Source organism: Cokeromyces recurvatus (genome assembly GCF_025118155.1).
Source record: "Cokeromyces recurvatus strain NRRL 2243 chromosome Unknown BX663scaffold_42, whole genome shotgun sequence".
In the NCBI taxonomy this organism is placed as follows: Eukaryota; Fungi; Mucoromycota; class Mucoromycetes; order Mucorales; family Mucoraceae; genus Cokeromyces; species Cokeromyces recurvatus.
Window position 1 is genome coordinate 46,536 of NW_026251428.1, and position 16,594 is coordinate 63,129.

Sequence of the window (16,594 nt, forward strand, 5' to 3'; positions counted from 1 at the left end):
TTTCTTTTCTTTTTTTTTTCCTCTAACTATTATTCATATCTCTATCTACAAATGGTCTTAAGTTCCGTTTTTACTTGCATTTCTGCATGCGTTTTACTTATCCAATCTGTTGCTGTCATCCATGCTGCGCCTACAAAATCATCCAGGTCTCTTAAAAAAACAGGTCATCACTTACATGGTCGATTCCTCCATATTACTGGTAAAAGCAAATTTTATCTTCCTACTATTCATTCTTCTTACTCACACACACACACACACACACTTTTTTTTTATTATTGTTATTAGATCTTCATCTTGATCCTTATTATCGTGAAGGAGCTGATCCCAGTCATTACTGTCATCGATATGGAAAGAAGCGATCTAAAGCAGCTGGTAAATTCGGTGCTTTGGGTACTGAATGCGATTCTCCTGGACCTCTCGTAGAAGCCACTTTCAATTTTCTTAAGAAAGAAATTAAAAATGTTGATTTTATTCTTTATACTGGTGATACGGTTAGACATGTAACGTATCACAGTTACTATATTATTAATGAAAAAAAAAAAAAAAAGAAAACTAATTCAACTTTGTACAATAGGACCGTGATGATAAGTTACCTAGAACAGATGCTCAGGTACTTGAAGGCCATAGATCTATTATCAAATATTTCAAAAAAACTTATTCACATAAAATGCTTTTTGTAAGTTGAGATGACACAGTTCCTTTTATATAAAATTTGACTAACATGATATTAAATTAGGTTCCTACCATTGGTAATAATGACACTTATAAACATAACAAAATTAAAAAGAGAGATCACATCTTTCGCAAACTCAAAGCCATCTGGAGACCTCTTGAACTTGATATTAGAAACGAATTCCTTAATGGAGGCTATTTTACTCATGATCTCATTAAAAACAAACTCAGTGTTATCAATTTGAATACCATGTACTTCTTTGATAAAAATAACGATGTAGACGATTGTGATTCTCCAAATAGTCCCGGTGCAATCCAAATGAGATGGCTTGAAAATCAATTAGAGGCATTAGAAAAGAAGAAGGGCAAACAGCAGGCTTATATTATGGGCCATGTTCCTCCTATTGATGACAATGGTTCTCGAATTTATAAAAGTGCTTGTTATGATCAATATTTCTCATTGCTTGGTAAACATGGTAGTGTTATCGCAGGTCATTTTACTGGCCATACAAATGGTAAATATATATATATGTATACAAATATATCTATTGCACCTCCCTCCTAATTTTTTTTTTTGAATTTATAATTCATTTATTAGATGATAATTTATATGCTGTTGTACCCGATGGTGATGGTAGTTACGAATTTGTAGCTGCTAATGATAAAAGCGTGAGACATCGAGAAAATGATTTAGAAAGAGCAAACGTTCCTCTCTTCAATGCACCCTCTGTTATTCCAGTGCATAATCCTGCTATTCGAGTTTACCATTATGAGACACAAAATAACAAAAGACGTCCTATAGGTACAATTACTGATTGGGATCAATACTATGTTGATCTTGACAAGGCTAATGAACATGGACAAGCTGAATACCAATTGGAATATTCTGCTTCTAAGCTCTATAATGTGGATTACTTTGATGGTGAAGACCTTGGTCAAGCTATCTTGAATATTGCAACAAATAAACGTGCTCGTAAAATATACAACAAATACGCTAAGGTCTCTACTTAAAAGAAGAAAAGAAAAAACTTTATTCCCTTAGACAAAGAGAAACTATTCTTCTTTCCTTTATTTTATTTTATATACATATCCCCCTCCCTTCCCTTACCAATTTCAAATATTATTTATATCCTATTCTATTTTGTACATAGTTAAATATATCATAGATTGTTATTTAAAAATCCAATAAATGTATTTTTTTTTTCTTTTTAGAACAATGAAATAAAATGGAAGCTGCTGTTTCTCTTAAGGTTAGGAGGAATGAGACAACTGTAATAAGTAATAAATTTATTTTTTATATACTAATATTTTATTAACAATAATACTATCATTACTAATATGACCTACTCAATAATTTCTTTTTCTAAAATATACAATACATATAGTAAACAAGATATATAATATTAACTAATCGTAAAATCACACAGCCTCTCCTTAATCTTTTTTTCTTTTTATATGTATATACATATATAAATTAGATCAAGTAGACCATTTACTACTATTCTATTCTAATTATTTTATCAACAGAGTCTTCTTCTCTTGGAGAACCTAATAATACTACTCAGTTTAATATATTGCAATTATTGATTATGTTTTTTAAAAAAAAAAAAAAAAAAAAAAAAAAAAAAAAAACTTTTTTTCCTATATTCTATCATAGGGAAATTTTAAAACTTTTCATCATTTTACTGCTAAAAATAAAAGGTTTCATAGTCAACAAATATTTAGATGGTAGCTATTATAGCATTTTAAGAAATAAAATAAAAGAGATATATGTTCATACAATTAGTAAAACTTTTATCATTGGTTTGACGTGTATTCTATATTCTTCTGATTTTATGATATTAAAAGTTATATATTGAATAGGTTTAATCAATGATAGCAAATAGACTAAATGACCTCTGTTTCTCCGTCAGTCCATTCATCTCTCCCTCAAAAAAAAAAAAAAAGTGAACTACTAATAAATGCTTGAAATGACTATTTACATAAAGGATATAGAATATAGTTATGTCTTCAAACTACATTTCGCTCCAAATATTGCATATATTTTATACGATAGAAAATCTTTACCAATAACCATAGTTACATAGTAATCTATATGTATCATTCTTAGTGACGTTTCTATGGTATTCTATCAAAATATCTCTATAATACTCTGCTAATACATTCTATTACTGTGCAAAAGACGATATATTATTTGTTAATGTATTTTTATGATCCATATTTTGCTTTTTAATATATCGTGCAAAAGTACTTTACGTCAAATATGATGATTTATGTCTCGCACGTTATGTTTAATACATGTATATTTATTTATATATGTATATGTATATACTATAAAAAGAAAAAAGAAAGCGTTTTTATACATATGATTATTCACTCAATGAAATTGCTTCATAAAAAAAAAAAGAAGTAATGCTGGTTATACTATATCTCTCAAAAGGGGAGCCATCATTCTATATATAACTATTTAATAACAAAGGCACTAGAAACATATTCTCTTCTTGAGTATAATAATAAAGAGTTGTATTGACATGTGATTCACACGCATATGATATATGTTCATTCATAAACTTTACATCATAAGAAATAAGTAGAAATATGTTAGTAACTTATGATGATATATGTAAATTTTGTTCTATTGATAACATTACTTTTATTTCAGTAACATATATTGTCTAAATTACTATGAAATTTAAAATGCTACTTTTTTTTTTAAACTATTTACATCATTCTTTACTCTAAATTAGGTATTTTAAGGTAAATATAAGGCTGATAGGGTCCCTTTTACTACATTATTCTTTACTATACAAGTAATAATAGTAATTATAACAGAGCAAGTTATTTTCTTCTCTTATTAAATATAATTTTATACGATAATATTGCCAATTATGATCATGTATAATTATCATTTATCATAATATGACATGCTTCATGGTAATAAATTCATTACATAAGCATGCTTTAATAACTTGTTCTTTTATGCATACATAAACATAACCATTCCTTCTAAAATCGTAATACATGTGTATATATATTTAGGGTAACTCATTTATTTGCCTCTTATTATTATCATTATTGATAGGAAGGACAAATGATTCCAAAAGGGAAAAGTTATTAGTTTATCTTTTGTTATTTAATATATCTGTGAAAAAAAAAAGCTTATATTTCTACAATATAAATAGTTTCCCCTTCATTGTTAGTGCCCTTTTACAGAACTTTCTATTTGAGTCATCTTTATTCAAGTGCAACACTAAATATAATAAAAGGTGTGAAGAGTGAATAATCTTTTATTTTCCCTTTTTATACATTATCCGCACGTGCAATTACACACGTAAAAAAAAAAAATTAAGATAAAGGTTAAATTTGTATTTTTTTATTTTTTTTTTATTTTCCCCGCATACTAATTCTTACAAAAAACCAAAAACCAAAAAGAAAATGTCAGATATTCTTCATTATAGCTCTCTGGAAAGTATTCAAGATCATGTTAGTCATGTCCGACAAATATTTCTTACTGGTAAACCTCGAGATTTAAAATGGCGTAAACTTCAACTTCAACGATTATATGATCTTGTGAGTGAAAATGAGGATAAGCTTTATGAGGCATTATCCAAAGATATGAACAAGCCATTAAATGAAGCCATGAGTGGCGACATTGCACCGATTCTTGATGAATGTCTTTATTTTATTGATGTAAGGATTATACACAAGCTATTTTATTTTTATTTTATTCAACATTTAATATATAGCATCTTGACCAATTGGCACAAGATCGTAAGGTTGTTCCAAGATCAAGTGTTAATAAAATGGAAAAAGTGATTATTCGTAGAGATCCAGTGGGAGTTGTGCTTATTATAGGTTCTTGGAATTATCCTATTCAGGTATATTTATATACTATAGTATAAAATGATTATAATTTAATTATTTTATACATATATAATTTAGTTATCATTAGTACCTTTAGCAGGCGCTATTGCTGCTGGTAATTCAGTTATCCTCAAAGTAAAATATACATACAAATAGATATTATATAGCAATTCTATTTACATATATACATATAATAGCTTTCTGAAGTAGCACCTTATACTGCAGCAGTTATCACAGAATTATTTCCTAAATATCTGGATACAAGTTGTTATAGAATTGTTAATGGTGGTGTACATGAAACAACTGCACTTTTAAATGAAAAGTTTGATCATATCTTTTATACTGGTAATAGTACAGTAGCCAAGATCATTATGACAGCTGCTGCGAAACATTTAACGCCTGTTACACTTGAATTAGGTGGTAAATCGTAAGTATGAGTGTATAAATGTATATGTATGCATATATAGAACAGAGTATCTTACATCATACATATACATATCCTAGTCCTGCCATTATTACTCCTGATGCTACAAATATTCCTTTGATTGCAAATCGAATTGCCTTTGGTAAACTCTATAATTGTGGACAAATTTGTATCGCAGTTGACTATGTTCTTTGTCCAAAGTCAAAATTAAATGAATTTATTACTTGTTTCAAACAAACTGTTAAGAATTGGTATGGATCCAATCCTCAAAAGTCCAAGGATTATGCACGTATTGTATCTGATCATCATGTTGAACGTATAAAGAATATGTTAAATGCTCGTAAAAGTGGTGATATTGTCTTTGGAGGTGAAATTGATAAAGAAGATCGATATATTGCACCTACTTTAGTTGTCGATGTTAAAGAGAATGATCCTATTTTAATGGGAGATGAAATATTTGGACCTATTTTACCTATTATTACATATCAAGATGTAGATGAAACTATCAGAATTATTAATAAGAGGTAAATAATCAATAATGTGACTTCTTTTTTTATTAGTTGGAGTTATTAAATGCTAATTATATCATTCACAACAAGGGAGCCTCCTCTTGCACTTTATATCTTTTCAAATCAACGAAAAATAATAGAAAAGGGTAACCAATAATGACGTTATTATTATTATTATTAATAATAATTCTATTTAACATGATTAGTCCTGAGAAATACTCAATCAGGTGGTGTTTGTGTAAATGACTGTTTAATGCACCAAGCAGGTAAAAAATAAATAAGAGTATGTAGACTAATAAGCATATTCATATAAAAATTTACTTTATTTGTATAATAGAATATAGTATACCATTTGGTGGCGTAGGTGCTTCTGGAATGGGTAATTATCATGGTGAAAAATCCTTTACCACTTTTACTCATGAACGATCTATGCTTATTAAAAAGCAACAAATGGAATCCGCTCTTCGTGTTCGTTATCCTCCTTACAACGAGCGTAAATACAAATTATTACGTCTTTTGATGGTTAAACATCCTTTATTACTCAAATTGAAGGCTTATCGTAAGCCAATCATCGGTTTATTTGTTTCCATTTTGATTTATTATTTAATGAGACAAAAAAAATAAAACATGTGACCCCTTTTATTTTCTCACGCTTTCATTGGCTGTTATTGATACCTATTTACTTATTCAACCCAAGTTTCAAATATAAAAAGAAGAGGAGAAAGAAAATGTGTGTGTGTAAGAGAGAATTTAATTTTTTTTTTTTTTAGTCTTTTTTTTTTTATTTTTATTTCTATTTGAAAAGGAAGCATGGAAAATAAATTCTTAAAATCAAATCAAGTATCAGTGATTGGTGTCCCTTTTAATGGCGGACAACCTCGTGAAGGAGTAGAAGAAGCACCTATTCGACTTGTAGAATTTGGTTTATTAAATCAAATAGAAGAATTAGGATATTCAGTTGAATATGAAGGAAATGAAGATATTCAAAAGTTGAAGCCAGCAGAAGATCCTATTATATTCAATTTAAAACAACCTAAATATGTATCTAATGTCACCCAAGTTGTTAGTAAGCAAATTGAAAATCAAGCTAAACAAGGCAAATTCGTTTTAACTTTGGGAGGTGATCATTCAGTTGCTCTTGCTACTGTATCTGGTGTATTTAGTGCTTATCCTAATGCATGTCTTATTTGGGTGGATGCACATGCTGTAAGATAGTATAGTATAGATAGACACATTTTAAAAGCTTTACTAATAATGATAATAATAACAATTAGGATATCAATACACCTTCTACTACGGATTCGGGTAATATTCATGGTTGTCCTCTTAGTTTCTTAACTGGTATTGCAGATGATCATCCTGACTTTAGATGGGTTAAACCTCTTCTTAAAACAAATCGTTTAACTTATATTGGTTTACGTGATGTTGATCCAGAAGAAAAGAAGATTCTTCGTAAATATAATATTAAAGCCTTTTCAATGACACATGTGGATAAATATGGCATTGGCAAAGTCGTTGAGATGGCTCTTGATCATGTTAACCCTAATAGAGATTTACCTATTCATCTTTCATTCGATGTGGATGCCTTGGATCCTACAGTCGCTCCTAGCACAGGCACACCTGTACGTGGTGGCCTCACATTCCGTGAAGGTCATTATATTTGTGAAGCAATTGCAGAGACTGGCTTATTAGTGGCAACTGATATTATGGAAGTAAATCCTACTTTAGAAGATACTTCATCTGTATTCCAAACAATTCAAATTGGTTGTTCACTTGCTCGTTGTTGTTTAGGTGAAACTTTATTATAACTGTATAGGTCTTATTCTTCTTCTTTATTTATTAAAGTATATATTCTTTTTCTTTTTTTTTTTTTTTCTTTTTTTCTATTTTTCACACGATAATTACCAAATATGGAAATCTTTTTAAGGGGTTCATTGAACGCGGGATTGGTCGGGAAAATATTCCGTTATCAAAGAAAAAAAAAAAGTATTATAATAGTACACTAACGATATTACGTATCATTATAGACGTGATTATCTAATTTATAAGATACTTTTTATTCGATTATCATTTTAACAAAAAAGGAAACTTTTTTTTGTCTTTTTTTTTTAAAAAAAAAAAACAGATAACAAAATTAATTTATCAGATTGATTTTCATTATTAGAAATAGTAGTACATCTAAAATTTTATATTAAAAAAGTAACAAAAAAAAAGGTTTTAATAATAAAACTGTGTTATTGATTTTTTTTTCCTTGTATAATAATATTTATTTTTAATAATCATATAAAAAGTTACTACTGCTTTTTATCTACTACAGAGGTAAATATTTTTTATTTATTCATTTACTACAGTGATAGATATTTTTTTTTTAAAAAACAAAAATGTTTATATTATTTCTACTTCAAATCCAGACAATGTTAGTTTTTTTTTAGACGAATCATAATTTATTTTCAGATACTTAGCTTACCTTTTTTGGAAGAAGCGAAAATGGAAATCAGACAAAGGAACTCAAGAAATTAAATTGAGACAAAATGTTAGACGAACTAAAATGCAACTGTAGGCTAACAGGTCACTTATTTTTTTTTTTTTACCTCCTGCCTACATGGATGCTACTTGCGAACAACGTTAAGAAGGTTTAGCTAGCGTATTATAAAAAAAAATTCCATCTTTTAGTGTTGATTTAATTGTATAATGGGAAACCAATTTACGACTGCGCTGAGCAAATTGAAGGATTTTTTTTTCTTCGATTTAGGGGTAGATTCTTAAAAACAGTCAGCTTCTTAAGCATTCGTACCATTATAACACTACACGATGTAAGAGTGGGGCTCAAAACTCATTTTTTAATCATAACCTATATCAAACCTTAGGAGCCAAAAAAAAAAAAAAGGATCCGAGATCTCTTTGTCTCTTTAAACTGACAAGTTCATATCTGTATTCAGCCAGTCTAAGAGAAACACAAATAAGTAGATAGTCTGCGCTTGGTTTATATAACTAATAAGCAAGACATCTTTAGTGATTAATCTTGTGATTTGATTTTCGATATATCATATCTTAATCCTATTGTATTAGATCCCAGATCGATAATTATGTATAGCATTTTTGCTATACTATTTCTTCCTCTCTCTTTTTCTGTTTGTCTTTTATTTTTTTTTATCTTTCTTTTATTAATGGCACGTACACCTATATATCCTGAAGCCGAAACACTCATTGCAGCAAAAAAGCTTGCAAAACAAGAAAGCATTTTGAAGCTTTGGAAAATTTACTGCAAAAGAACAGGCTATTTTTGAACTCTATATACACAGATGGATACACTTGCAGAGTCTCATTTTGTCGAAAGACAAGTGAACCTTCTGAGAGTGCTTCTCTTCAATTAGATGATTTCAATCAAGAAGAGATTCATAAATATTTCAGATCGTGCACCGTAGACCCCGGCCGTAAAGAATGTATTTTGTATCTTATCGTGGAAACAATGATATTCAAAGTCTTTCTAGTGCAGAATATTACAATATGATGGTCAATACGAATAGACTCAAAAAAGAACAAAAAGGAAAGCAATAATTAGGCTTAACTAAAATTGAAACTGATATCCCAACACCTAAAACAGTATCATCAGAAGATTACCTTCAACATGTGTTATACATGATGGAGCATATGAGCCGCTTATTTGAATTTTATGGGTTTAACACTGCAAGATACCGATGGAAAAAATACGTTGGCTCTCAAATCGCTATAGAATCAAGCGTCAATATTTTGTTAAATGGAGGTAATAAGTATAACAAGAATAGAAGAAAGAATACGAAGAGAAACGGAAGAAAAAGAAGAAAAGCCAGAAGGGCTGGAGATAAATCAAGAGGAACGAGCGGCTGCCAATTCACAATTGAAAAGATGTAGGAAGAACAAGAGCTGTTTCGAAGAAGGCGATCGCAAGAAAATGCCTCTTGTAATCTTTGGTGATGGCCTTCAAAACAAGAATCACATCAAATTCAAAAGTCTTCGACACGGCGTTTCAAGCAAGATGTATAGGCAATTAAAGCATAGAGAGAGATTTGGAGAGTTGTTACTTTTAGATATCAATGGGTATAAAACCTCCAAGGTTAGTACAACGATGTTTATATATCACATGTTCTAAACAGCATCCTTATAGATCTGTAACTCTTGCTTGAAACAAGACCTCAAGAATCTGAAATGTGGGGAAGGAGACGATGTCAAACGAATCCATCAAGTATTGAAGTGCAACACTTGCTATATTTTTTTGGAATCTTGATGTGATGGTATCCAAGAATATGTTTCTGATTGCTTCTTCAATATGGAATGTGAACGATCGCCCTACTGTCTTCACACGACAAAGCGCCACCTCCAATATGGTTGCCACATCTCACTCCGATAAGGTGCTGGCTTAAAGATTTTACAGGTAACAATTTTTTCTTTTCTGAATCTCAACTGAATTTCCTTTTTATTCATCCAAAAAAGGTAAACAAACTATCTGAAAATTACTGTAGCTAAAATTAACTCTTAAAATAGAATAAATCTTAAATATTAATAATAATAATTAAAGCCAATCATTTTTGCTTATTAATAAAGCTTTTTTTTATTGGACAAAAAATTAGAACATTCTCGGGTTTTATTTTATTTTATGAGTACCTTCAAATTCAATTATCTACAAAGATGGAAAAGGTAGAATGTTCAATGAAAAAGGAGATGAAATTACAGTTTTTGAGATGGATGTCGATGAAGTTAATTATCCATTAAATAATGTTATAAACTTTGATCAGCATTTAGATTACGAATCACCTGAAAAGTTTATCAAGATGGAAAAAAAAAGATGTTCTAAATGAACGTGAAGATAAAGTCATATTTAAAGAAACAGATAAAGGGGCTTGTAAGACTTACAGGAAATATAAAAAGGAGGATATGAAATGCTCTTTTCTTTTTTTAATATAATTAATGAAAAGTAAATGTCAATCCGTGGTACTGCGGCAAAAATCAAAATTCCTAGCAGTACTGCCTATTAATTTGGTATAAAAAAAGGGGTTAAGAGTTTAAATAATGATGGTGAAATTCAAGCAAGGAAGAATGGTAGTGGCAGACCATTGATATTGAATGATATCCATAAAGAGTTTCTTATTAGTTTGATTGTTGAGAAGTCTGATTGTGTTTTAAATGAAATGCCGGAAGGATTAACCAACCAATTTAAAGATCTTGAGATATCAAAGAACCTCCTTATATACTTATGTCACTAAAAAAGTACAGGGTCACTCTAAAGAGGGCTCACTTTCATTCTGTAGAAAGAAATAGCTTTGAAATAATTGAGGAGAGATATCAATGGGTTAAACACTGGTAAGAAACTGATCTGGATTATGAAAACAACTACGTATTTATAGACGAGGCTGCTTTTCATATAAATATGAAACGTTCTGTTGCATGGTCGAAGAAGGGAGAGCGTGTCGTAGTTGTTACCCCCCAAAACAAAAGCTAGGTCTACAACTATTATCGGGGCTATTTCACCTTAGGGTGTCGTGAATGTGAAGGTGAAAAGTCCCAAAGTTATAGCCGCATCAAACAGAAAAAGAAAAGTAACAGGTAACAACTCGGGAGCTAGTGCAAAAGGGAAAGGTGATACAGTTACTGGCCATTACTTTAATTTTATAGCCAATACATTAGATATTATGGATAAACATGAGGAAATTAAGAGTCATTACATAGTAATTGGATAACGTATCTATTCATAAGCACTCAGATAGAAGAAATTATATTGAAAGTCGTGTTTATTTGCCCCCCCTCCCTTCCTTATTCTCCTAAACTAAATCCAATTGAACAATTTTGGTCTGTTTGTAAAACTAAGGTTAAGAGAGAAGCTCTTTTAGAGAAAAAAAAACATTAACTACACGAACTCATAATTCTTGTAATAGCATAATTATAAGTGATTTAAAAGGTTTCTGTAAATACTCTGCAGCAAAGTTTACTGATTGTTTGGAGCGTAAAGCTATTTAATAAAAGAAAAATAGTTTGTTCCAATAATATTCGAAAATAGTGTATTTAGTAGTGATTGTACTATGTAATTCAAAAATAAATAATAATAGTAGACATATGATGAGCATTTTGATGTATAAACGATTTAACAAATTATTAATGTCATCAATATTTACATGTTCAATGAATGAACTTTCATTACTTTTTGATGATTAGTAATAATCAATTTTTGTTTAAAAAAAGTAATTAGATCAAGTTATAATTTAATTGTGTATGTGTGTGTGTGTGTCTTTTTACAACTATATAATACTGTATATGTATAATTTAGTGACTCTGATAATTTTATATACTATTTGGTAATCTAATTTATATACATTATAGAGGCATCATTTTATTTACATTTTATTATTAAACACATAAGCCTATTAAATATTTCTTTTTTATATGTCGCAAAAAAAAAAAAAAAAATTACTTTACATGCATATATAAGCTAGCCTTATGTGCACCCCATTCATTACATTCTTACTGCCACTGTTAGTTTAATAATATTAACTTTTTTTTTTTTTTTTCTTACAAAGATATAAGCATTTAGGGAAATGAATAAAGGCCAACCTAAAAAATTTAACTTTGGTTTTGGAAATAAAAAAACGACATCCGCGTCGAATGAAAGTAAACGAAAGGCTACTGAAGTATTGGGAGAGGAATCAATCAAGAAATCTAGATCCAATACTGTGCTTCATGATGACGAAGATGATTTTTTAGCAAGTGCCGGGATTGGTAAAAAGAAGAGTCTAAAACACATAACTTATATTAGACTAATAACATATACATGTATAGCTAAAGAATCTTTAGAGAAACCAGCTCAAAGTGATCAAAAAGAAAAAGAAGAAGAGGAAGAGGAGGATCCATTAGATGCTTTTATGGCTGACATAAGTGAACAAGCAAAAACACAAAAAGTAGAACCAAAAGTAAGAATTAACATTTAAAATTATTATTATTATTATTTTACATTTTCTTAATGTTAAAAATTAGATTCGTAGAGATGATATTGAAGATGAAGATGAATTAGAAAGTTATGTACGTCACATGAAAGAAAAGGGCATCAGTGTAGGTGTTGCTAACCAACCAATGCCCGAATATGATGAGGTAAAAAAAAAAAAAAAAAAAAAACTCTTCAAAATGAGATCATTTTATACCTGTAAACTTAATAATTGTAAAAGAATGCAAATTCAGATGATGAAGTCTATGCTACAGCTGCAGCTATTGATGCACAACTCTCTGATAACGATGAAGACTTTACAACACAAGCTAACATAAAAAAGGAGATTGAGCCTTTACCACGTGTAGATCATGACAGTATCAATTATATTGAGATTGAAAAATACTTTTATGAGGAACATCCTGACATTGCTGCACTTGATGACGCTCGTGTTCAGCAAATTCGTAAAGAAATGGGTGTTCAAGTTACAGGACATGATGTAGCTAAACCCTGTATCTCCTTTGGACATTTTGGGTTTGATGAAGATTTGATGAATGCAATTGTAAAAGCAGGATATACAGAACCTTCAGTTATCCAACGACAATCAATCCCTGTTGCTTTGGAAGGTAGAGATATTATTGGTATTGCCAAGACAGGTTCGGGTAAGACAGCTGCCTTTGTGTTGCCTATGTTGATACATATTATGGATCAAGAGGAACTTGTTAAGGGGGATGGGCCAATTGGTTTAATCTTGGCTCCTACACGTGAATTAGCAATACAGATTTATCAAGAGACACGAAAATTTGCAAAAGCCTATGGACTGAAGTAAGTAAAAACGTGAAGACCTAATCACATAAATTGCTTATTTTTCTTGTAGAGTTGCTGCTGTATATGGTGGTGCTTCGAAATTAGAACAGTTTAAAGACCTGCGTAGTGGAACAGTTGAGATATTGGTAGCTACTCCAGGTCGTTTAATTGATATGATTAAGATGAAGGCAACCAATTTAAGACGCGTGAGTTATCTTGTTTTGGATGAAGCAGATCGTATGTTTGACCTTGGCTTTGGTAAGTAATATAATTTACTTTTTTTTAATAGTAAATGAGAGAGAGAGAGAGAAAGAAAGCTAATCAATTTATATAGAACCACAGGTTAGATCCATTTGTGACAATGTTAGACCTGATAGACAAAGTTTGTATAAATATCATTAAAAGGGACAAAATTGACTAATATTTTTATTATAGCTTTACTCTTCAGTGCAACATTTCAAAAGCGTATAGAAGCATTAGCTAGAAATGTGACCACAGATCCCGTTCGTATTCATGTAGGTACAACAGGACAAGCTAATGAAGATATTACACAAATCGTGCATGTATTCGAACAAGATGAAGATAAATGGAACTGGCTTCTTAGACATTTACCTGGATTCTGCGTTGGTAAAATAGTTTAATGTACTACTATAGTGTATATTTTTTTTTAATTGTTTATTTTCAATAGATGGTAGTGTAATCATATTTGTTGGTAGAAAAGATGCTGCTAATATGTTATCCAATAATTTAAATCAATGCAATTTTGCATGTAAAGTATAATTTCACAATGGTATATTAATTTTTATTTTCTTTTTTTTGTTGAAAAAAACAAAAAACAAACTTATTTTCTTTTTCTTTCAGGTGTTGCTTTACATGGTGATTTACAGCAATTTGAAAGAGAACAGGTCCTTCGTGATTTCAAAGTTGAGAAAGTAAAAATATTAGTAGCAACAGATGTAGCAGCAAGAGGTTTAGATATTAAAGCAGTGAAAAATGTTGTGAATTATGATATTGCACGCGATATTGATTCGCATATTCATCGTGTGGGTCGAACAGGACGTGCTGGAGAAAAAGGTACAGCCACTACTTTAATAACTCAAAAAGAAGATCGATTTGCAGGTGAATTAGTAAAGCATTTAGAGGCTTCAGGACAGCCTGTTTCTCCTGAATTAATGAGTCTAGCGATGAAAAATCCAAGATTTAGAGATTCAAGGAATAGAAGAGGTGGTCGAGGTGGTTTTAGAGGAAGAGGTCGAGGAAGAGGTAGAGATAGAGATAGAGGTCGAAAGAGTGGAGGTAAATATAGATTAGAACTAATTGACAAAAATCCTAATTTTATATAAAATGAATAGATATTATATCTTCTTTAAATAAAGAGCCTATCCGATTTCAAAGGTCAAGTACAGATAGCTTAGGTATTCAATCATCAACATCGACACAACAAAGAAGGAGTCGATGGCAATAAATATTATTATGTTTTGAATAAATTTATTTGAACAGAATTAGTAGCAGTATTTTTTTTTCTTTGCATAGCAAAATAATTAACTCCGTAGCCAATATAAATTATTCTTCATTCTTTTCGTCTCCTCCCTTCCCTCCCTCCCCCCCCTTTTTTTTTTCTTATTAAAGTTTATTTGTAAAATGCCAAATGAGCCCATCTTGATTTCTCGGAAACAATCATCTAATACTACTTCAAATAGTTCACCTCCTCCTTATTCTAATATCTTAGATGAATCTGTACATTCAACAGCAACGAGAATTAGTCCAACCCATTCTCATTTAGATGATAGATCAGCACAAGATGATGTAACTGTTTAGTTTAGTTAAAATTGACCCTAAGCTTATATCTTTGGTTTTATTTTATTTTTTAGTCTGCAAATCTGATATCTTCACTTCGATTAAAATTAATAACTTCAAGTGCAGATAGTTGGCAAACAACTCCATATGAATGCAGTTGTGTATTAGAGGACCGTTTTTTATTATTAGGATATTATGATAGATTACAATTATTAGATTTAAAAAAGCCAGGAGATACACTAAGAACGATTATATGGATACGAGTACGACAGATGATTGTGATTGAATCCTGTAGACTCGTCTTGATGATAGCAGGACGATATAAACAAGTAAGATGTTATTCGTATGATGCACTTTTACGACTTGTATATGCTGTGCTTTCACTAGATTGGTCAGAAAGGCGTGATAAACAATTTGATGTGCCTACTCAACAAATATGGGAGCAAATCACTTCACGATCAGGTAACAAGTTATCTGATGAAGATCACTGCCCTTCCACAAACGGATTCAGCTTAAATTTAAAAGAACGTTTAGTGAAGAAACGAGAAGAAAAAAAAATGACATCAAATGAACCGCTTGTTTTATGCCCCGGTCTTATTAAACCATATTATATCTACAATAAATGTGTCCTTCAAGACTTTTATTATAAATTACCCGACTCTCGTGATGCACAATGTTTAAGGACCTATCAAACAAGTACTTATCTATTTATTGCTATTCATTGTCGTGATAAGATTATCCTTTGGCAACGGAAGCGTACTCACATGCCATGTTCCCTTTTTCGACTTAAAGTCTTTTGGATTCCAACAGAGGCCAAATTAATTTCGTTTGCTGATGATCGAAGTGCCTTGAGATCTATTATTGCTGTGTTTGCAAATGAAGCAACCGTCATTGAACTTCGAGATAGCAAAGTCACTACGGTACCCATCGATCCTACACTTGAACGTATTTATCAAACAACCTGGATACAGGATCAGTACGAGCATCAGCTGCTGTCATTATCTCAATCACTTATACCCAATGCATCTGATATGCCTGCTATCCAATGGACCTCGCTCGTTCAACTCCCTTTTTATCCAACTTTACCAGTTACAAGTCTTACAATCAATTACTCTATCCCTCCCTCTTATACTACTGTAATGGAATCATTACCGTCCACATCACCTGACCCTGTCGCCCTACCCTCTACTTCAGCACCTCAGTTATTCTTTGCCACACTTTCAAAACAAAGCTACATTATTGACTTGAGTGGGGCTCTCTTTTCGACTCAAGTCTATAGATGGTCAGAGACACCACATCATATTGAGTTTCTTCAATTAAACGAATGGTGTGTATTAGGCTTTGGATCTGAAACAGTAGAAATTTTAGATTTTAGGACAGCACAGGTAGTGCAGCGTGTGATGCATGGAGCTCCTGTCAAGTTTTTGGGAAGAGGGCAACAAGACAACATCTTTTGGAGTTGTGCTGCAATGAATGAACGAACACATGTTTACATGTTAAAAGCAGAAGATGTATAATATTTTTATTCCAATAATATACCAATAAAACAAAAAAAAAAAAAAAACTGTTGGC

The 16,594-nt window shown here is 30.8% G+C and overlaps 6 protein-coding genes across 6 annotated transcripts; all 6 read left to right on the top strand.

The window, feature by feature from the left end:
• Positions 1-26: 26 nt before the first annotated feature.
• Positions 27-1,815, top strand: BX663DRAFT_546512 (Metallo-dependent phosphatase-like protein). The gene is made up of 5 exons (XM_051530966.1): positions 27-199; positions 286-500; positions 575-676; positions 737-1,187; positions 1,271-1,815. Exons 1-5 carry the CDS (start codon positions 52-54, stop codon positions 1,681-1,683), a joined length of 1,329 nt encoding a protein of 442 aa, XP_051378276.1. The 5' UTR covers positions 27-51; the 3' UTR covers positions 1,684-1,815.
• A 2,292-nt stretch (positions 1,816-4,107) lies between these two features.
• Positions 4,108-5,966, top strand: BX663DRAFT_533401 (Aldehyde/histidinol dehydrogenase; the record flags this gene model as incomplete). Its single annotated transcript, XM_051530523.1, has 9 exons — positions 4,108-4,362; positions 4,419-4,550; positions 4,615-4,671; positions 4,734-4,963; positions 5,041-5,484; positions 5,560-5,615; positions 5,676-5,735; positions 5,807-5,848; positions 5,914-5,966. 9 exons carry the CDS (start codon positions 4,108-4,110, stop codon positions 5,964-5,966), a joined length of 1,329 nt encoding a protein of 442 aa, XP_051378277.1.
• A 313-nt stretch (positions 5,967-6,279) lies between these two features.
• Positions 6,280-7,277, top strand: BX663DRAFT_533402 (arginase; the record flags this gene model as incomplete). Its single annotated transcript, XM_051530524.1, has 2 exons — positions 6,280-6,675; positions 6,744-7,277. The coding sequence occupies 2 exons, from the start codon at positions 6,280-6,282 to the stop codon at positions 7,275-7,277; spliced, it is 930 nt and encodes a 309-aa protein (XP_051378278.1).
• A 1,723-nt stretch (positions 7,278-9,000) lies between these two features.
• Positions 9,001-9,397, top strand: BX663DRAFT_525340 (uncharacterized protein). Its single transcript, XM_051529750.1, has one exon. The coding sequence runs from the start codon at positions 9,109-9,111 to the stop codon at positions 9,358-9,360; it is 252 nt and encodes an 83-aa protein (XP_051378279.1). The 5' UTR covers positions 9,001-9,108; the 3' UTR covers positions 9,361-9,397.
• Positions 9,398-11,996: 2,599 nt separating this feature from the next.
• Positions 11,997-14,892, top strand: BX663DRAFT_525345 (P-loop containing nucleoside triphosphate hydrolase protein). The gene is made up of 9 exons (XM_051529751.1): positions 11,997-12,216; positions 12,277-12,407; positions 12,472-12,585; positions 12,660-13,243; positions 13,296-13,483; positions 13,560-13,607; positions 13,661-13,852; positions 13,914-13,994; positions 14,087-14,892. Exons 1-9 carry the CDS (start codon positions 12,036-12,038, stop codon positions 14,566-14,568), a joined length of 2,001 nt encoding a protein of 666 aa, XP_051378280.1. The 5' UTR covers positions 11,997-12,035; the 3' UTR covers positions 14,569-14,892.
• On the top strand, positions 14,830-16,579 carry BX663DRAFT_525347 (uncharacterized protein). Its single transcript, XM_051529752.1, has one exon. The coding sequence runs from the start codon at positions 15,295-15,297 to the stop codon at positions 16,537-16,539; it is 1,245 nt and encodes a 414-aa protein (XP_051378281.1). The 5' UTR covers positions 14,830-15,294; the 3' UTR covers positions 16,540-16,579.
• Positions 16,580-16,594: the final 15 nt, after the last annotated feature.